Below are 18,511 nucleotides of genomic sequence, written 5' to 3'. Positions count from 1 at the left end.
ATAGCTGTATTTATGACAGAAAAAATTAAGCACTGCCATGTCTTGTGTTCAGTCTCCATACACACACATGCACAAATGTACACAGGTTTGCATCCATACCTGTGCACTGGCCAAAACCCAAAAACTTTCCTCAGCTGTAGCAAATCCTAACACTGTTCAGCTCTACAAACTTCTGTCAAAAAGCTAAAGAAAATGGACTACAAATAAAAATTAATTTTGTCCAAATTTCTCACATAGATGAATTGCCCAACCTCTTTGAAATAAATTATGAGAAAGGCAAAGGTTGAAATCTATTTATCATGTCCGTCCACTGCTATATGGAATTGTCACACACATTTGTCCTATCTTGTCCTTCCAGGTCTATCTCTCCACGGTCTCCAAGCCGGTCTCCTGCCCGCAGTTCTCCTTCTCGTTCTCCTGCCCGGAGATTAGAAGAAACTGATGAAGGGCAACTGGAGAGACTATATAAGCCAGTTTTTGTGCTGAAACCTACATCATTTAAATGTTCACAGGGGCAGACAGCAAGATTTGATTTAAAAGTTGTCGGCAGACCTATGCCAGAGACATACTGGTTCCATAATGGTACATCAGCCTCATTTTCATCAACAAATAATCTTTTAAAAAAGGCTCTTATATCTTGTTGAGACTGTTCTGATTGCAACYGTTTTCATGTGTATCTGCAGGTCAACAGGTGATTAATGACTTCACCCACAAAATCACTATTAAAGAAGATGGCACCCAGTCAYTGATCATCGTTCCTGCAATGCCTGAAGACTCTGGAGAATGGGCTGTCATTGCTCAGAACAGGGCAGGCAAAGCTTCAGTCTCAATGACATTGACTGTAGAAGGTATCTTCTGTACATTTTATTTTTCACAGCATGATGAGAGATTATTAAAAACCATGGCTGTGTCATTTCCTCTTGTGATAAACCACCCTTGCTCTTTCAGCTAAGGAAGACCTAGTCAGACCACACTTYGTGGAAAGGTTGAGAAATGTCAGCGTGAAGGAGGGCTCTAGACTGGAGATGGCAGTGAAAGCTACTGGTAACCCTAATCCTGACATTGTATGGCTCAAGAACAGTGACATCATTGTGCCTCATAAATACCCCAAAATAAAGTAAGAATTTTTATTTTATGTAAATTTATTTTATTTAAATTTATTTTATTTTTATTTTATTTTAAATACTTTATTTAAGTAGTCAATAATCCCAATCCTGCAAAATGCCCCCAGCATTTTCACAGAAGGGATTCACTTAGGGCTTTTGTATTGCAGATAGGATTACACATATGAAAGATCTTGTGGGATTCACTCTTTTTTTTTTCAGCTTGTGTCTTCTTATAATTCCTATTCTGCAAAGCCAATACTTTTACAACAGAGATTTAGTGAACTTTTCTCTGAAGGCCTCTGAAGACAGAACTGATTGAATTCAAGACTGGCTTTTATTACCCTTATCTGCTTGATTATTAGGCACTGCACTCCCAAACATGAATAAACATAAACAACATGTCTTACCTCCAGGGATTTGCCTTTGGAGGCTTTGACCTAATTTGGAAGAAGGGCAACAATGAATGGCAAAGGAGGGAAAAATAGTTAATTGTTTTTCTATATTTCAGGATTGAAGGAACCAAAGGGGCAGCTGCCCTTAAAATTGAATCTACTGCCAGGCAAGATGCTGCCTGGTACACTGCTACTGCTATCAACAAAGCTGGGCGGGACACTACCCGCTGCAAAGTWAATGTTGAAGTTGAACATACAGAACCTGAACCAGAAAGGAAATTAATAATTCCAAAAGGAACTTACAAAGCCAAGGAGATTGCAGCACCAGAGTTAGAACCTCTCCATCTGCGTTATGGTCAAGAGCAGTGGGAGGAAGGAGATCTCTATGACAAAGAAAAGCAGCAGAAACCATTTTTTAAGAAGAAGCTCACATCTTTAAGGCTCAAACAATTTGGACCAGCACACTTTGAATGCAGGCTTACACCCATTGGTGACCCAACYATGGTGGTGGAGTGGCTGCATGATGGCAAACCCTTGGAAGCAGCTAACAGGCTCCGCATGATCAATGAGTTTGGGTACTGTAGCCTGGACTATGGGGTAGCCTATTCCAGGGACAGTGGAGTGATTACTTGCAGAGCGACTAACAAATACGGTACCGACCATACATCTGCKACTCTGATCGTGAAGGACGAGAAAAGCCTTGTGGAGGAATCCCAGCTGCCAGAAGGCAAAAGGGGACTCCAACGAATTGAAGAGTTAGAAAGAATGGCCCATGAGGGTGCTCTGCCYGCAGTTGCACTGGACCAAAAGGAAAAGCAAAAACCAGAACTTGTTTTGGTTCCTGAGCCTGCAAGAGTCCTTGAAGGTGAAACAGCSCGATTCCGCTGCCGTGTGACWGGCTATCCTATGCCCAAGGTCAACTGGTACCTCAACGGACAGCTCATCCGAAAAAGCAAAAGGTTTAGACTCCGTTATGATGGAATCTACTACCTGGAYATTGTGGACTGCAAATCATATGACACAGGAGAGGTGAGAGTCACTGCAGAGAATCCAGAAGGYTTTATTGAACATAAGGTGAAAATTGAGATCCAGCAGAGGGAAGATTTCAGATCTGTTCTTCGTCGTGCTCCTGAACCCAGACATGAGCCTGCAGTCACAGAACCTGGAAAACTTCTTTTTGAGGTACAGAAGGTAGACAAGCCTGCAGAAGCAACAACCAAAGAAGTGGTGAAGCTGAAAAGGGCTGAAAGGATCACTCATGAAAAGCTTTCAGAGGAATCTGAAGAGCTGCGTAGTAAATTCAAGCGTAGGACAGAAGAGGGCTACTATGAAGCCATTACRGCTGTGGAACTTAAATCTCGCAAAAAAGATGAATCATATGAAGAAATGTTAAAAAAGACAAAAGAAGAACTTCTTCACTGGACCAAAGAGATCCCAGAGGAAGAGAAGAAAGCACTTCCTCCTGAAGGCAARATCACCATTCCAACATTCAAACCAGAGAAGGTGGAGCTTAGTCCAAGCATGGAGGCACCCAAGATACTTGAACGAATCCAAAGCCAGACTGTAGCCCAAGGAACAGAYGTACACTTCTCTGTGAGAGTGGTGGGAAAACCAGACCCTGAATGCCARTGGTTCAAAAATGGTGTTCAGATTGAAAGGACTGACCGTGTGTATTGGTACTGGCCTGAGGACAATGTTTGCCAATTAGTTATCAGAGATGTGACTTCTGATGATTCTGCCAGCATCATGGTGAAAGCAGTCAATATAGCTGGTGAGACTTCTAGCCACGCTTTCCTGTTAGTACAAGGTAATTTCAGTTCTCTCACTCATCCTACTGCTGATCATGGTGTGTTAACTCTGTTTGGTCAGTGCACTGTTGATCATTATATATTGTTTTGCAGCCAAGCAGTCAATCACCTTCACCCAGAAGTTACAAGATGTAGTTGCTAAAGCAAGAGACTCCATGGCAACATTTGAATGTGAAACATCAGAACCCTTTGTCAAAGTGAAATGGTTTAAGGATGGAATTGAGATTCACTCTGGAGACAAGTACAGGATGCACTCAGACAGAAAGGCTCACTTTCTTTCTGTATTAACAATTGATAAGTCTGATGCTGATGACTATAGCTGCACACTGGTAGAAGATGAATCTGTAAAAACTACTGCAAAGCTTACTGTTGAAGGTAAGAAGCATACAGCTAAATATCATGCAATACTGTTAGCTTCAGAATGAAATAAAACTATTTCAACACACATCTAAGAAATGATGAGATGCTTTCATACTTTCAGAATCCGCTGTGAAAGTTGAAGATATATTTATGTAAAATGATTACACTATATATATATATATATATTACTTTAGGCTCATTTAATAACCTTTTTTTTCTTCAGGAGGATCTAATCAAGCTCATTCACAAATGTAATTATTTTTGATTTTTGCCTCTAGGTGCTGCGGTTGAGTTTCTCAAAGAACTTGAGGATGTCGAAGTGCCAGAGTCCTTCTCAGGYGAACTTGAATGTGAGGTTTTCCCAGAAGATGTGGAAGGGAAATGGTATCATGGCGATGTTGAGCTCACTTCTAATCTTAAGTATGTGATTGCATCTCGCCGTGGCCGTCAAATCCTCACTATTAAAGATGTCAATAAGGATGATCAAGGAGAGTATAGTTTCGTCGTTGACGGCAAAAGGACTCAGTGCAAACTRAAGATGAAACGTAAGCATTTCTAATACTGATATTATCTATATATTACAGATTTTMTACATTATAACATGTATTATAGCTATATAATTGCATCCCATAATGCTTTAATGTTCAATATTCTGCCTCTTATAAGTATCAATTAACTTCATTTAATTTCACAGCTCGTCCCATGGCAATTCTTCAAGGACTTACTGATCAAAAAGTCTGTGAGGGAGATATTGTGCAACTTGAAGTTAAAGTCTCCCTAGAAAATGCAGAAGGTGTCTGGTTGAAAGATGGCCAAGAAATTCAATCAAGTGACCGTATTCACATCGTGCTGGATAAGCAGTCACATATGTTGCTCATAGAAGATGCCACAAAGGAAGATAGTGGAACTTACTCTTTTAGYGTTCCTGATCTTGAACTGTCAACCACTGGACAGATCACAGTCTACAGTAAGTCACTATGATGAATTTAAAGGTGTGCTTGATTTTTGGCTCTTTTAGGGTTAGTTTTTAAAGGCACATTCTTTTTCCTGATGAATATTTATTGTAACTTGGCAGGTGTGGAAATAGTGGTGCCTCTAAAAGATATTCATGTAGTTGAAGGAACAAAAGCCATCCTGGAATGCAAAGTTTCAGCACCTGATGTGTCTTCCTCCAAATGGTACCTGAATGATAACCAAATAAAGCCTGATGAACGTGTACAAGCTGTATGCAAAGGCACTAAACAGAGGCTCGTGCTCACCAGAACCCATGCATCAGATGCAGGACGTTATAAGCTGATGGTTGGCAAAGTTGAAACAAGCTGCAATGTCACAGTTGAAGGTAGGGGTCTTTTCAGATGTACCATTCTTTGAAAGCAATATCTTTAAAAACAAAACTGTGGAAACTAAWAAATTTGTAATTTATTCTTTTTATAGAAATCGAGATTATTAGAGGTCTTCACGATATCACCTGCACTGAAACGCAGAATGTGTCCTTTGAGGTCGAGCTCTCCCATTCAGGGATTGATGTAATTTGGAATTTCAAAGGCCAACACATACAGGCTGGTCCTAAATATAAAATTGAAGCACATGGCAAAATATATAAATTGACTGTGGTGAAGATGATGAAAGATGATGAAGGAGAATATGTATTTTATGCTGGAGAGAAGAAAACATCTGGGAAGCTTATAGTAGCAGGTTAGTAGGGCTAAAGTCCAAGCTCTTTATTTCACCGTGATTTAAAAACTGCCAATGTACTGTATTTCATACTTGTAGCAATTGCACTGTTTCAGTAGGGTTTTTTTTTGTCTTTATCTTTTTTTAAATGTTCTCTTRTCTTTTGTGATTAGTATAAATTGAATTCTCAAAGCTCTTAAATGTTCATATGTTTCTCTAGGTCAGAACCATAGTATGAAATGCTGTGTTATGCTTTTGATGTAATTAATGCAAAAAAGAGGGGGTTTTGTCCTGAGTGTTCTCAGTATACCTGTGCTGATGATTAAAAAATAAACAGAGCAACTAGGATAGAATTAAGAAACATTCTTGCATAATGTTTAGGTCATATTCTATTCTAGATTTCTAACAGAGCACAGCATGACTATCTGTGTGCTATAAATTAGGGCAAAGGATTCCAGCATCTACCTTTCATTTTTGTAGGTGTGAAAGCTGAACAGCCACACAATAAAACAACATGCTCTTTCTTCCCAACAGGCGGTGCCATTTCAAAGCCTCTCAGTGACCTGACTGTGGCTGAGTCCCAAACAGCTGTTTTTGAATGTGAGGTGGCAAATCCTGAATCAGAGGGCCAGTGGCTACAAAATGGTAGACCATTAGCTACGACAGATCAGTACCGTGCAGAATCTGATGGTGTAAAGAGAAGGTTTATCATCCCTGCAACAAAGCTGGAAGACATGGGTGAATACAGCTATGAAATAGCAAGCTCAAAGACTTCTGCCAAGCTGAAGGTCGAAGGTCAGTGTTTTTTATAACTAGCTGATGTTTTTGAGACTTATTCCAGCATCACTCTCTATGTCTTGGACAAGGTCTTAGATACAAGCAAAATAAAATAAATCAAAGACACAAATAAACATAATTCCAAGCCTAACCCACAACAACAACAAAAGCCCAAGCAAACAAATCCCCAACCAACCCACAAAAAACAGACAAACTAAACCTCAAAAACCCCAGAAACCAAACGTTTCTTCACGATGCTACATGGAAAGGTTCCTTTTTGTGTTCCCAGCACACCACTTTGCTGGAACCTGTATAAATTAATATATGCATAAAATGAAGCACAATTATTTAGTGTTAATAAAATTATTGTATTTACTATATTCTTTAATTTTGATCTGGTTTTCAAGGTGGGTTTTTTTTTTTTTYTTTTTTTTTTCTAGCTGTTAAGATAAAGAAAACACTAAAGAACTTGACTGTGACAGAATCACAGGAGGCAGTTTTCAGTGTGGAACTGACCCACCCTGATGTGAAAGGAGCTCTATGGATTAAAAATGGTGTTGAACTTGAATCAAGTGACAAATATGAAATCACAGTGAAAGGAACTGTTCACACACTGAGAATCAAACACTGTGTTGTCACCGATGAATCTGTTTACAGCTTTAAACTCGGAAAAATAGGAGCAAATGCCAGACTTCACGTGGAAAGTAAGTCAGTCARATTTGAGTATTTGCTGTAATGTGCATTTTGAAATTCAAATCATACACAGTGCTAAATATGGCTAACTTTTCTCTTTAAGCTGTCAAGATCATCAAAAAACCAAAGGATGTGACCGCTTTGGAAAATGCTGTTGTCTCATTTGAACTGAGTGTTTCCCATGAYACTGTACCGGTCCGGTGGTTCCATAAAAATATTGAGCTTAAACAAAGTGATAAATACAAGATGATCTCTCAAAGGAAAGTTCACAAGCTTATGCTGCATAACATATCTCCTGATGACGCTGGGGAATACACAGCTCTTGTTGGACAAATTGAGTGTAAAGCAAAACTGTTTGTGGAAAGTAAGTATTGTAAGCTTGTAAGAAAGTAATTATATGAATTGTTACATCAATACTGACCTGACAGTTCATAGCCTGTCACCCTCGGTTTTTGCAGTTTTCCAAACATACTAACTTTTAGGAAATTCTCTCTTTTCTTTTTTCCCCTCCTTCTAGGTATACACATCACAAAGACCATGAAAAATATTGAGATCCCTGAGACCAAAACCGCCTCTTTTGAATGTGAAGTTTCTCATTTCAATGTGCCCGCTGTCTGGTTGAAAAATGGTGTGGAGATTGAAATGAGTGAAAAGTTCAAAATAGTTGTCCAGGGGAAACTCCATCAGCTCAACATCATGAACACGAGCAGTGAAGATTCTGCAGAATAYACATTTGTCTGTGGAAATGATAGAGTCAGTGCAACCCTGACTGTAAAACGTATGTAAAAATTAAATTTACCAGAGTATTTTACAGTTACCCTTAATAAGTTTGTATCAATACATGGACTTCATGAAATTCTGACAAAACCAGCACAGTTGTAGAGGTGTTTTTTAATAAAACTAAACAGTCTCAATTGCATTCTTTAAAGAGATGTAGAAGCAGTGAACTTGAACATCAGATCCTGTGTTCTTCTCTTTAGGCTGACATGCCTAAATGCCAAGTCACCATAAGACACAGAATTTGGATTCCTATGCCATTCTGTAGTTGTGGGAGACTTAATTGTAATACTGATTCTGGATACAAAACTTACCCTTTAATATTTCTAAAATTGTCTTAAAGAAGTTGAAGCATCTCTAATCTGATTAACATTCATTTAAAATAAAGTAAAACAGAATGGAAAAAAAAAACAAACCATGTCCATTTCTTTCCTTTTAGCTATCCTAATTACTTCCATGCTAAAAGACATCAATGCTGAAGAGAAAGACACAATAACATTTGAAGTTACTGTTAATTATGAAGGTATCTCATATAAATGGCTAAAGAACGGCATAGAAATAAAATCGACTGATAAATGCCAGATACGAACAAAGAAGCTCACACACTCCCTCTCCATAAGGAATGTACATTTTGGTGATGCTGCCGAATATACCTTTGTTGCTGGAAATGCAGCTTCATCAGCCACTTTATACGTGGAAGGTATTTTCTCTCTTGATTTATATATTTAGTAAATATGTATTTATATATTTTATATTTRGATTTTTCTATTTAGATTTTATATTTAGTGACTTCTTGTGGCTTAAATAACATCATGGCACTCATTCTACTTTTTTCTGTCCTAGCTCGTCACATTGAATTTAGGAAGCACATTAAAGATATCAAAGTGGTGGAGAAGAAGAGGGCTATTTTTGAATGTGAAATTTCAGAACCTGACGTTCAGGTCCAGTGGATGAAGGATGGGCAAGAACTCCAGATTGGTGATAGGTAAATTATTGCTTCTACACTATATTAAGTTCTGTTGTGGTTTTCCCCAAGGGAAATAACTAGCTAATTTTCTTTTCTGATGTGCTTAGGATGAAAGTTCAGAGAGAAAAATATGTCCATCGTCTCATCATTCCTTCCACAAGGATGTCTGATGCTGGTCAGTACACTGTAGTAGCAGGTGGAAACACATCCAGTGCCAACCTGATCGTGGAAGGTCGTGACATTCGTATCAAAAGTGCCCAAAAAGATATTCAGGTAAGACCTATAAAGATGAATAAATATTTCATAGCTTTGTCACTTAAGGGACAAGAGGAAGAGCAAGTGAAGAGCAAAGAGCAACAATATCTAACCATATAGTCATAGCACAGAAATCTGTAATCATAAGGTCAGAACCTTCACCTAGGAAACTGGAAAGTGAGACCACAGGAAAAAAAATTTCTATTATTTATTCTACTTTTTCAAAGGTCATTGAGAGACAAAGAGCTGAAATTGAATTTGAAGTTAATGAAGAAGATATTGAACCACAGTGGTACAAGGATGGTATCGAGATCAACTTCCAGTATGAGGAAAGATACCAGTATGTGGTGGAAAGGAGAGTTCATCGAATGAGCATCTTTGAAACCACTTACTCTGACGCTGGAGAATATACATTTGTTGCAGGACGGAACAGGAGTTCTGTTATTCTTTATGTGAATGGTATGTGGCCCCATAACCAATGTTTTGACTATATTTATTACTCAGTGGTTTTCTGATATTTATATAGCTTCTCTRGAATTCTAACAGTTGAAAGGAAAAAAAAATTCAAAGGGATCATCTGGAACATTACCAAATTCCTCATGTACAAGGTCCTTGCTCTATTGAAGTAGCTAGCTAGTGGATGAAAATACCATAGCAGTTCTTCTCCCACTGTATTTACTTAGATCAGAAAATCATTGAGTCTAAAATTTAATTGTCCATTTGGACAAATATGCCTTTCCAGAATGATTAACCTAACAATTCTTGGACACATTTTGCTAGAAAACACCTACACCAACACAGCTAATTATGCTAAGGCACTTACTGCTAGATCATTCCCCCTGTATCAAGGAAAAGAGCAGATTTTCATGGGCACACAAGGATAAGGGAAGGTTGTTCATTTAATTATTTTCAAATAGCTTTGAATCACRAATAATATCAATAATGAGATTTCTCTCTCTTTCTTTCTCCTCTTTTTGCCACCTTGTCTTCCCCCAATTTTCAGCTCCAGAGCCACCGCAGATTATTCGGGAGCTGGAGCCAACTACCGTGGAGTCTGGCAAACCTGCCCGCTTTTGTGCTATTGTATCAGGCAAACCCCYGCCCAAAGTTTCCTGGTACAAAGATGATCAACAGCTTTCTCCAGGTTTCAAGTGCAAATTTCTTCATGATGGACAAGAATATACTCTCCTGCTGATTGAAACATTCCCCGAAGATGAAGCWGTGTACACCTGCGAAGCAAAAAATGACTATGGAGTAGCTACAACTTCAGCTTCACTTTCGGTGGAAAGTGAGTTTCCCRTGCTCATAACAATTTTTGTAAAATGAAATTTTCATTCTTTATCTTTAAAAATTACTTCTTTCTCTTATTCTTTAGTCCCAGAAGTTGTTTCTCCAGAGCTAGAAATGCCAGTGTATCCACCTGCTGTCATAATACCTCTGCGTGATACTGTTACATCTGAGGGACATTCTGCTTGTTTTCAGTGCAGAGTTACTGGGACAGGTGGGTTTAATGAAATCCTGTACATCTTTCCATCTCTCAGAATTTTTTGTCTTTAACTTGGAAAAAATCATACTCTWCCAGAATAATATAAGGCATATTTAACGTTTGATACTTGCATTTAAGATTTATTACAGACATAAATATAAAAATAGTGTTTATTTGCTAGTATAATATCATAACACACACCTTTTTTGTTTTCTTTCTTTTGCCTGAGCAGATCTGAAAGTCTCTTGGTACAGCAAAGAGAAGGAGATCAAGCCATCACGCTTTTTTAGAATGACTCAGTTCGAAGACACTTACCAGCTGGAGATTGCTGAAGCTTATCCAGAGGATGAAGGAGTCTATACCTTTGTGGCGAGTAACTCTGTWGGCCAAGTGACAAGCACTGCCACCTTGAAGTTAGAAGGTATACTGTGCAATTAAATAAATYGTCTTGTTCAGGTCATGTTCCAATAATCATCCTTATTTACACTTATATGTGAGTTGTTGTCTGTCATGTTGTCTTCTAACTCAATTAATTGCTATCATTTACAATTTCCACAGCATACATTTATGTCTCCAAAATATATGTCATGAACAGAAAAATGTATTTCACATTTTTTTAATGTTCCATGCCCACCCTTTTCATTTATTCCAGTCTTAGAATCTGTCATGCACCAAAGATGGTAAAAACCTTCTTTCTAATGGAAGTTTTTTGCTTACACATTCTTTGATTTGCCTGTGATGAAAATCTAGTGGAAGTTTTTGTATAAAATAAATTGCTTTGAAAGTGTTGAAAAACATCTTAAATAGAGGTATGTAGAAGGTATTTGGGCAATTGCAAAGAAATAAAGCATGTAAATGAAGCTTACATTCATATGAATTGATGAAACATTTATCRAAGTTTTAGAGCAGAAATACTGTTTTGAGAATTTGCTATTCTGTATTGCCCATGATATTATTTAATGATAAATATTTTGTTTTCTTTTTGCAATAGATTTTATAAATGATGAATGAAAATAATTCTTGCTTTAAGCTTGCAAGTTAGAAAGAAAAATCTTGAATGCGAAAGAAAATTTATTGTAGTGTAGGGTAAGAAATTAAAAGTTGGCATGCTTCTTTTCAGGATTTAAAAAGGTTGAAGAAGTTACATCAGAGTCCCCTTGGCATATTTCTTCATCTGTTTCACTTAAGGAGGAGTCTATTGGCCAAAGGCCCACCTTTATCCAGCCTATTTCAAGCTGCAGGGTATGCAGCGGGGAATCAGTCAGATTTCAAGCTAGAGTCTCTGGCAGGCCCAAACCAAAAATCCAGTGGTTTCATAATCAACAACTTATGTTGCCAAAAAAAGACTTAGTTTTCCACTTTGATGAGTCTACAGGCACAGCTATACTGATAATAGTAGATGCTTTCTTAGAGCATGCTGGCCAATACTCTTGCAAGGCAAGAAATAGTGCTGGAGAAACAACTTGYACAGCTACACTTACAGTGACTGCAGAAGGTAAAGCCCCATTTTTACTTCAAAGGGATTCAATTTATTGTATACCACACTTCTATACTGTTACTAATTTTTCCCTCCTTTCACACCTTTTCTTTCCCAGCTAACATTAATAGTATCCTCAGTAACCCAGCCACTCTCATTTCTTGTCTTTACACTGTAACATTTGGAAATTTTCAAGTTTGTATCTCAATATAGGTCGAAGAATATAAATGCTTTGATGAAGTCATTCAGATTTTTTAAGTTGGATTAGTGATCTTTATAGCAGTGACTGAGGTATTTTGCACTATTCTGTAGAAAAAAAAAAAAAAGATAAAAAAGAAAATACCTCCTGTAGATGTGTCATGAGTTTCCAATACTAAAATGGACCATCTTAATGACAGAAGAGACAAGCACCAAGTATAAACTGCATGACTAGCTTAGGCATCACTTGTCATTCATACATGTGAATGGATAATTTCTGTGTCAAAASAGTAATACATCTGGCATGCTGTTTTTTCAAATGAAGATCATTCATTTTTCATCCTCCATGCTGTTCTGATTTTGTTCAGAGCATAGCCCAGTAAAGTTCCTTAGACACTAACGCTGTTGTTTTTGTTACTTGATTACACAGTGCAAGCCCTAGATAGGCAAAGTTCTGGGAAAGATGTAAAAGAGTCTATCCGGTCACAGGCTATATCAGAACTTCACGTTCCTCCTCTCACAAAGAAGAACATTGAAACTTATCAAAAAGAATTTAAATCAGTACAACAACCATCACAGGAATTGCATGTGCAGGTTTTTGAAAGTGTATCAGAAAGTTTGACYATGAAAGCTACATCAACTGAAGAAATGAAAGCCATGCACACAACAGTCCTTTCTCAAACATCTCAGAGCACCAAAATCTCTATGACCACCTCTCAGGAAAAGAGAGGCAACCCTCCAAAGATTCTCTTGCAACTCAGAGACCTAACTGTGAAATGTGGTGACACTGCTCAGTTCATATGTGCCTTAGAAAATGAATTCTATGATTTCCTTTGGGCCCATGAAGGTGAAAAGATAGAATTGTCTGAAAAACTGAAGATATCACAAAATGGAAATGTTCTTCTGCTCTCAATCCTAAATGCCCAGCTGACAGATCAAGGACTGTACAGTTGTACTGTGTACAATGACTTTGGAGGGACAACAACTTCTGCAATACTAACAGTCAAAGGTGGTTATCTGACTTTTAACATTATCACTTACCTTTTGCAGCTTCATTATAACTGCCTAGAGCTCATTTACTCATATTTCCTTTATTATCAGTATTTAATTGAGAGAAATCTAGTAATAAAGCTCTGGGATTTTCCCTCCACATTTACAGCTCTATTCATAAGGGATTTGCAGTACTGGGAAGTTCGTATTGTAACTTTGAGCCTCTTCTCATAAAGTCACAGATGTCTCAGCCTTTTTATTYCTCATATCCTTCGTGATATGCAGTGAGATGCAAAGGAAGACAGGTTTGTAGGAATTCTTGTATTTTGTTGATTCCTGAAGCTGGAGTTTAAGGGAGAAAAGAATGTCAGATGCCATGTAAAATTAGATACCAGGTCATTTCAAACTCCAGCGTGTTTCCAATAAATCCAAGATTCCAATTCCAAAGTTGGCAATATAAGTTAATGTAATTGAAAGGATTAATGGGTACAAGCATTATATCAGTGCAATAATGAACTGTCTTGTACATTTTATTCTTCCTAATATACAAGTATTTAATTTTTGCCAGAGCTCTTTCCACCTCTGACATCATTGTATGTTATACRTTAAAGCATCTTATATGTTAAAAAATGTTAGTAGTGTTAACACTAGTGAAGACCCCAAAATGTGTTATCATCACAGGTGATAGTATTTCTGAATAGTTCAAAGGAATCAGGATTAGAAAACTAAGAAGAAWAATGAGAAAGGCAATGACCTTGTTGATTTGGCTCTTAATCAGTGAAATTTCTTTCTTCACTATAGAGCTGTGAAAAGCACTTTACATAATCTTCTGCTGCTACTTTTCAAATTAAAATTAGGAGCAAAGATGTGGTTTTTTAAGTCATTGTGGATCAAGACTTGGTCCCATGAAAGTCCCACAAGCTTAAATGGTACCTAGAATTAGTCAAACAGGAATAGAGCTCTTAAATGTGCAATCACTCATGTTTAATAGCACTGTTTTAGGACTAATATATGACACATTCTATCAATACTAATTACTGGATTTTTCCCCCTAAGTATAATTTTTATTCCTGTAAAATATCTGACCTAATCCTTTTCCTAACTTTATTCTTACCTAGCAAAAGAAGCACAAGCCAAAGCAGTAACAAAAATTACTCTTGAATCAGATACTAAAAGCTTTAAAGCAGCCAAAGATTGTCAGTTTAAAGCATCTGAAGTTAAGCAAGAACCCTCGAAGAAAACCTCGAGCTTGTTCATATCTACATCCCAAAGACCACATGAAACTGAGAAGCAAAGAAACAGAGTATACTATCCTGATGTTGTGCCATGTGAAGACATCACAGAAACTGATGCCAAAGCACCAGAGTTTCTTGAAACTCTGCCTTCAGAAACCACTGTAAAAGAAGGAGATGATGTGTTTCTCTTTTGCATAATGAAAGGTGTGCCTACACCTTGCGTAGTCTGGCTGTGCAATCAGCTAATAGTTGAGGAGTCTGCACTGTGCTCCGTAAAACATGATGGGCCACTGTGCAGTTTAAGATTGTTGAAAGTTGGTCAGAACCACAAGGGTATATACAAGTGCAGAATAGTTAATCCTGCAGGACAAGCCGAGTGCAGCACCCATCTGAAAGTGACAGGTTGGCAACTGCATGTTCCTTCCAAGTATCATAGCATCATTTCATTCCAGTGTATTCATTCTCTAGGAGATGATAAAGAACGAGAAGTGTCTCATTAGTCTGTGGATTGTTGAATGTTTTCTTCAGGGATTTACAGCATGATAAAGGCATGTTGCTTTAGAAACTTTCCCCCATCCTGTGAAAAGAAAGCAAATCTTGCAGAAAAAATGTACATTGCAAACAAATTTGAAAATATTTGATTACTCTGCTCCCGAAATTTGTCAAGTGTTTGAATTGTTTGGCATGCATTTATGTTTGTGTGTGTACATGTGAATTTATGTGTATTTGCAAAATAGATTGGATGTTTTTACTATATAAATTGTTGATTGGCACATTTAGCAACTATAGCTCAAAAATCTTTGTCTTTTTTATTCTAGCTCCTGAAAAAATCATTCATGAGAAGCTACAGGAAGAGGTTGAAATGGAAGTGAAAGGTACAATCACCAATGAGAATAACTAGTACCATTAATTAGTAATGTTGTGAAAAGCTATTATCAGCTTCCATGAAGTGTCTGATGGAGAAAGACACACTTTAAAGCATATTGGAACATGTTGCATGTTTGTTTTGATATGCAAAGGGTTACCTGCATTATAAGGTTATTTAAGTTTTAAAATATGTTTAAAACTTCAAATTTATAATTGTGCAACCATATTTTTAACTTTTACTTCATGCTTTGCAGCTGTTCAAAGAGCTCTTATTTGTTCATTTTCCTTTTGAATGCATGGAATAGTTTACTTCAGAAGGAAGTTATACAAATCTTAATTGTATTACTTTTAAACAAGATAGCAGCCTAACATTAATTAGTTCAATGGACACTATCGGATGGATAGATGACKTATAGTGGAGAGCATTTGGTGTTTAGGTTATGTGAAAGCAACACATTCCCATTGATTTCTTGCACTCTTTTTTACATACATTAATTCATCATTATACATCTCTTACCCTGGCTTGCAGATAGCATACGTGGTTCATGTTGCTTGCTTTTTTTCCCCCCCGTGCATAACACTGTGAAGTTAGTGGCTGTATTAGTTCGAATAAACGCCTTCTCATTTCATGTTACTTATTTTTTTWWAAAAAAAAMAAACCTATATTTCAAAATATTTTTTTCAATTGTTTGAACATATCTACRAACAGAAGGGTCAGAAAGGGCGTTTATTCTACTGTCTGCAAGTCAGGTAAGATATTCTTCTTTGCCACCTAAAGACACACAGCTTTTCCAGGCAACAAAAACATACATGCAGAAGAACATGTTATTTTGAAATTCTTGTTTTGCTTGTTCAAGAAGAAATTTCCACAGTCTGAAGAAAGAACAGACAACGAACGATTTTCGTGTCAATCTTTAAAACAGAGCAAGGCGTTGCGTTTATTCGAACAAATATGGTGAGTGAATTACTTTTTTTTCCTGGGTGTGTGATGAAATCTGTTGCATGCCCATTTTTTTATTTCAATAATTGCTACTTTTTTACAATCAGATGGGAGGCAGAGCGAGTCACGTTGTAAYCCGGTCTCCTTCTGTTGCAGAGCAGCACAGCGCGGTGGACTTCGAGGGACGCGGCAGMGCGGCGGTGCTGGCTTGTCCCCAGAACCGCAAACCCATCTTCACCAAGGGCCTCAAGTGTCGCTCCGTCTCCGAAGGGGACCCCGCGTTCTTCCGCTGCGAGCTGGTGGCGCGGCCAGCGCCGCACATGGCCTGGTTCCACAACAACCGGCCCGTCCGGCAGGACTGCCGCAAGGTGATCCGCACCGAGAGCACGGAGCACACGCACCGCGCCTGCCTGCAGCTGCGGGACGTGCGGGAGCGCGACGCGGGCAGCTACCGGGTGTTTGCCATTAACTGCGAGGGCTCGGCCGAGTCCGCCGCCTCGCTGCTGGTGACACGCGGGGAGCGGGGCCCGGGCTCCGCCGGCACAGCGGAGGGGCCGCGGCAGGGCTGGGAGTGCCTGCTGCAGCAGCGGCGGGAGGAGCGGCTSCGGGTGGTGCTGCGCTGCACCGGCTCGCCCTTCGACAAGGGGCAGGAGGCCGAGCTCGGGGAGCTCGGAGCCCGGGGCGCGGTGCGAACCATCYGTTTCCAGAGCCTGCCGCTGGCGGGGCCCCGCCACACGGAGCTGGCGCGCAATAGGGAGCGCAGGGCCACGGTGGCCGATGCTGAGGAGCTGCTGGATGAGGAGATCCGCTGGAAGCTGCAGAAGCTGCGGGAGGCAAAGAGGGCGGCACTGAAAAAGAAACAGGAGTCCCTCATGTCCGTGCCCCAGGAGGGCCCTCCTGAGAAGCCGAGCCCACCTAAGGTGGCTACTGCAGTGGTTGTCCCGAAGCCTCTCAGAATGCAGGTAGTGAAGCAATACTCCAGGGCCGTGGGGGAGAGATGGCAGGTGCCAGGTGGGCTCCTGGAGCCCTGCCCACCCCTCTTTGTCCAGGAGGTTAAGTCCCAGGAAACTGTTGTGGGACAAAGATGCACTTTCTCCTGCCTCTTCCACGGCCGCCCRCAGCCCACCGTCACTTGGTACAACAATTCCAAACCTGTGGGGCGCATCCAGGGCACTGCTGTTTACACCACAGAGTGCCGCTCTGTGCTCACTATCCCATCCGTGCTCCCACAGCATGGTGGCACCGTCACCTGTGTCATCTTCAACCCACTGGGCACAGTCAGCACCTCAGCTGTACTCCATGTGAGGCAGCGAATGCCAGCCTATAAGTACATAAAGAAAGAAAGGGAGGAGATTAAAAAGGAGATGRAAAAGGAGGRYAAGGAAGAGGAGGAGAAGGTGAAGGAGGAAGAAAGGGAGAAAGAGAAGAAGGAAGAGGAGAAAGTGAAGGAGGAGAAGGAAGAAGTTGGTCTGGCCTTTGCAGCACAGAAGAGACTGCCAAGTGCAGTTGCTGACTCAGAGTTGCTGTTGCCTGTGGAAATCAAAATCACTGCCCCCACTCCAACGCCAGAGCAAGACATAGACATGAGGGAGATCCCACGATTCTCTCCAGAACAGGCTGCTTCCACCATAAAGCACAAATTTAAGTTTTCGTTTGATACAGGAAATGAACTACCCCAAATTGTGAGAGAAGCTCCAGCACATATTCAGTGCTGTGAAGGAGAGGAAGTGGTGTTGGAGTGTGCTGTGTCTGGGCAGCCCCCACCAGTTGTGACCTGGTCCTTGAATGGCCAGAGCCTCTCTGCCAGTGAGAGGCTGAGGTTTGAAGAAGGCAAGAATGGCAGGTGCTGCTTACACCTCCAAGACGTCTCTGTCTCGGATGCGGGGCGATATTGCTGTGTGGCCACAAACGTGGCTGGAACAGCACAGACRGCCTCTGAGCTCACAGTGCAGCCCAGGGCACCCAAGTTGTATAGCAAGGATGGAGACACCGAGGAACTGCCTGCCATGGACCTCCAAGGCCTCAGCATACTTGGGAAGGATGAAGAGGAACAAATCCCACACCCTAAGGAGGAGGAAGCCCACCTTCCCTGGTCCCTGAGATTGTCTCCACCTCCTGCTGAGGAAGAGTGTGAGGAAACTCCTCACTTCAGGGCAAGTGCGATGGAGGAAACAGTGGCTATCACAGAAGTTTATGCAAGGCAAGAAATAGGCAATACAGAAGAAAGTGTGAGTTACACAGGTAGTATTTCTGGAATGAGGCAGCACGGGGAAAAAGCTGTCTCTGAAGAGTACAGCTTTGGAATTGATACCACTGACTTGCACACTACCATGTCCAGGGAAGGATGTGAACTGGTGGCCAAAGACTCGGGTCACTTCTCTGAGGAGCTGGAGCCTGAAGTGGGCAAGGTGTTGCCACACACCGATACTCTGTCCTGGGACATCTTGAAGTCACCGTTCATGGAAGTGCAAGGGCAAACACATGTCTCTGAGAAGTCTGGTCAGGATTT

The 18,511-nt window shown here is 40.0% G+C and overlaps 1 protein-coding gene across 1 annotated transcript in view; it reads left to right on the top strand.

Moving 5' to 3' along the window:
* LOC130572206 (titin-like) overlaps positions 1-18,511 on the top strand; it is a 236,009-nt gene that overhangs the window by 20,973 nt on the left and 196,525 nt on the right. Inside the window, exons 22-42 of the mRNA XM_057363729.1 lie at positions 359-582; positions 684-848; positions 949-1,117; positions 1,615-3,305; positions 3,400-3,681; positions 3,945-4,211; positions 4,361-4,633; positions 4,742-5,005; positions 5,101-5,361; positions 5,875-6,135; positions 6,558-6,821; positions 6,914-7,174; positions 7,328-7,588; positions 8,027-8,287; positions 8,431-8,572; positions 8,662-8,827; positions 9,037-9,268; positions 9,813-10,097; positions 10,185-10,310; positions 10,528-10,716; positions 15,014-15,070. Of these exons, the coding sequence (XP_057219712.1) occupies positions 359-582; positions 684-848; positions 949-1,117; positions 1,615-3,305; positions 3,400-3,681; positions 3,945-4,211; positions 4,361-4,633; positions 4,742-5,005; positions 5,101-5,361; positions 5,875-6,135; positions 6,558-6,821; positions 6,914-7,174; positions 7,328-7,588; positions 8,027-8,287; positions 8,431-8,572; positions 8,662-8,827; positions 9,037-9,268; positions 9,813-10,097; positions 10,185-10,310; positions 10,528-10,716; positions 15,014-15,070 (6,101 nt within the window). The remainder of the gene's footprint in view (positions 1-358; positions 583-683; positions 849-948; positions 1,118-1,614; positions 3,306-3,399; positions 3,682-3,944; positions 4,212-4,360; positions 4,634-4,741; positions 5,006-5,100; positions 5,362-5,874; positions 6,136-6,557; positions 6,822-6,913; positions 7,175-7,327; positions 7,589-8,026; positions 8,288-8,430; positions 8,573-8,661; positions 8,828-9,036; positions 9,269-9,812; positions 10,098-10,184; positions 10,311-10,527; positions 10,717-15,013; positions 15,071-18,511) is intronic.

Source organism: Malurus melanocephalus, unplaced genomic scaffold (genome assembly GCF_030028575.1).
Source record: "Malurus melanocephalus ecotype Western Australia unplaced genomic scaffold, MMel_1.1 scaffold_30, whole genome shotgun sequence".
NCBI lineage: Eukaryota > Metazoa > Chordata > Aves > Passeriformes > Maluridae > Malurus > Malurus melanocephalus.
The sequence above is the reverse complement of the archived record's forward strand: the minus strand, read 5'-3'. Positions and strand labels throughout refer to the sequence as shown.